The 2,500-nt window shown below is 36.8% G+C and overlaps 1 protein-coding gene across 1 annotated transcript in view; it reads right to left on the reverse strand.

Moving 5' to 3' along the window:
- The window catches only part of LOC143032207 (uncharacterized), a 1,716-nt gene extending 467 nt beyond the window's left edge, over positions 1-1,249 (reverse strand). Inside the window, exon 1 of the mRNA XM_076196678.1 lies at positions 1,040-1,249. Coding sequence (XP_076052793.1) covers positions 1,040-1,249 — 210 coding nt within the window. The remainder of the gene's footprint in view (positions 1-1,039) is intronic.
- Between the last annotated feature and the right edge of the window lie 1,251 nt (positions 1,250-2,500).

Consider the following 2,500-nt stretch of genomic DNA (forward strand, 5'->3'; position numbering starts at 1 on the left):
TTTGCATTACTTCCTCTTCTTTATCTCTGCATGTTGACAAATTTATTGTTGCAATCTTTATTGTCTTTTTGTATTTTCCTGTTTTGTTGTCCAATTCTGTTTGGGTTCTGCGTTACTTGAGAAAACTATGAGTACCAATAGTTTGCTGGGCCTATCCTGACTCTTCAGAACTACTAATTAGTCCTTTCCTGCTGCTTATTGGCCCCAGTTGGTTACAGGGAATCTCCTACTAGTCTCCAGGCAAGCATGCAGGTTAGAATAAGCCGCGACAATTCTTCAAAGTTACACAGTTCCTTGTTCATGTGGAGTAGATTCATGAACCGTCGCGCTTTTATATATATATATATATATATATATATATATATATGTATATACATATATATATATGTATATACATATATATATATGTATATATATATATATATATATATGTATATACATATATATATATGTATATACATATATATATGTATATATATATATATATATATATATATATATATATATATATATACAGTATATATGTATAGAGAGAAAGAGAGAGAGAGAGAGAGAGAGAGAGAGAGAGAGAGAGAGAGAGAGAAAGAGAGAGAGAGAGAGAGAGAACGCAAAATCATGTCCAATTCTGATGTCACGCGCGGCCAGTGATGGAGAAGGGATGAGAGGCGGCGCGAGGACGTGAGAGGCGTCTCCTGCGACGTTGAAAGCTAATCCAAGCTCCTTGTCTTAAGGAAGCAAGCTTGTTTACCTTCCTTTAGGTAATGAAAGGTCAACTTATGGTCTAACCTCTTCTAAATAAATACAAGGCTAATTCTTTTTTTTTTTTTTTTTTTTTTTGTTCATTGGCAAAAGATAGTACCCACTTTTCCCTCTCTTGAAGGAGGCAGTGGAAAAGTAAATATCTATTTTTTATCTCCTGTTCTTTCATTTTCTTCTTACTCATTTTCTTCTTACTCATTCACTTCTTCCAACTCCTACTCCTCCTCCTGTTTCTCCTTGTTCTTCTTCCACAACCCCTTTCCCCTGTTCTCCTTCTTACCTCAAACCCCTTTCTCCGGACGGTAATGGTTTCTAGTCTTTCGTCCCTACAGGTGGGGGAGTACGACAGCTTATCACCCCCGGCAGGGGAAGCGAGGGCTGCCTTTACTTCTGCGGACAGGCGGAAAGGAGCCAGGGAGGGTTGTAAGGAGTAACCCTCCCTTAGGAAAACTCTTCCAGTAATCCCTTTGGTAGAGGAAAGGGCTCCCATTGCTTGTTACCGTCCTGGTGATGGGGAGGGGCCTTACTCGTCTTCTTCTGTCTTCTTTCTCATTACTGGAAAAGGAAAAAGAGAAAAATGAATGCCAAAAAAGTAGAAATATGTGGGGATGATTGAAATTCTTTAGATGCTGATGTTGACTTCTCTGTTCATGTACGAGCTTTAGCCAAGAGGTGTTAAGGGTTGATATTGTCTGCACATTTCATAGGGATTGTGACCTTATGAAAATGGAATGAAGTACTTATAACTTCAGTTATATACACACTGAAAACAAATTCTCTCAGCCTCCTTCCATTACTAAATCACAGTTGGGAAGAAAGGGTAAGAGGAAATACATAACATTGAATGTAGTTTGCACGTTAACAGAATACAAACAACATTGAAAAATCTAAATCGAAGTTTAGTACTAAAGGAAATTAAAACATGGTCACTCTCTACCAGCTTAATAGTAAACAAGACCCTCTAATTTCTTGTAGCAACAAGTAAAATGACAGGGAAGGAAGGATTAACATATTGGTAAAGAAAAGGGCTAGTCTGAAAGCTTTGTTGACACGGGGCTGGTTTAGTAGCCGCTAGTGTTAGCTGCAAATTAATTTATCGGGCAAGTTTACTAACTTTTCGTTGACATTGGGCAAGTATAGGGGTAGTTTACAAGTCGCTATCACTAGAGGCTACAAAACTATCCCCGTGTTAACGAGGGCTTACGGACCAGGTGGAGGGGTGTGAGGGTGGAGACCTGAATATAAATGGCGGCCTGGTTAAGGGCCGCGTTTCAGAGGTGAAATCTTTTCTGCACTGCCAAGGGGAGAGTGGCGCGGACACTTGGGCTTCCGATTCCGCGTGGCACTGAACCGGTGCCAGACCAAAAGTAATTGTATATTGTGCTGCTGAACAAGGCAAAGTCTTTTTGCATGGGTCTTTGTGTGAATGAAAAGAGTTTAGTGTATGACTTATGCAAAGATATAATTTTGCTGCTGTGGCAATTGTATTGGTTTTAAAGACGTATACTGGTCATTATAAATATGTCCCTTCCTGCATATATGTATATGCATATATATATATATATATATATATATATATATAAATATATGTATATATATATGTATATATATATATATATAAATATATGTATATATATATATGTATATTTATATGTATACGTATGTATACATATATATATGTATATATATATGTATATGTATATATATGTATATGTATATATATGTATATATATGTATATAT

The sequence above is a fragment of the Oratosquilla oratoria genome, chromosome 13, assembly GCF_046742065.1.
Source record: "Oratosquilla oratoria isolate Oo_2021 chromosome 13, ASM4674206v1, whole genome shotgun sequence".
In the NCBI taxonomy this organism is placed as follows: domain Eukaryota; kingdom Metazoa; phylum Arthropoda; class Malacostraca; order Stomatopoda; family Squillidae; genus Oratosquilla; species Oratosquilla oratoria.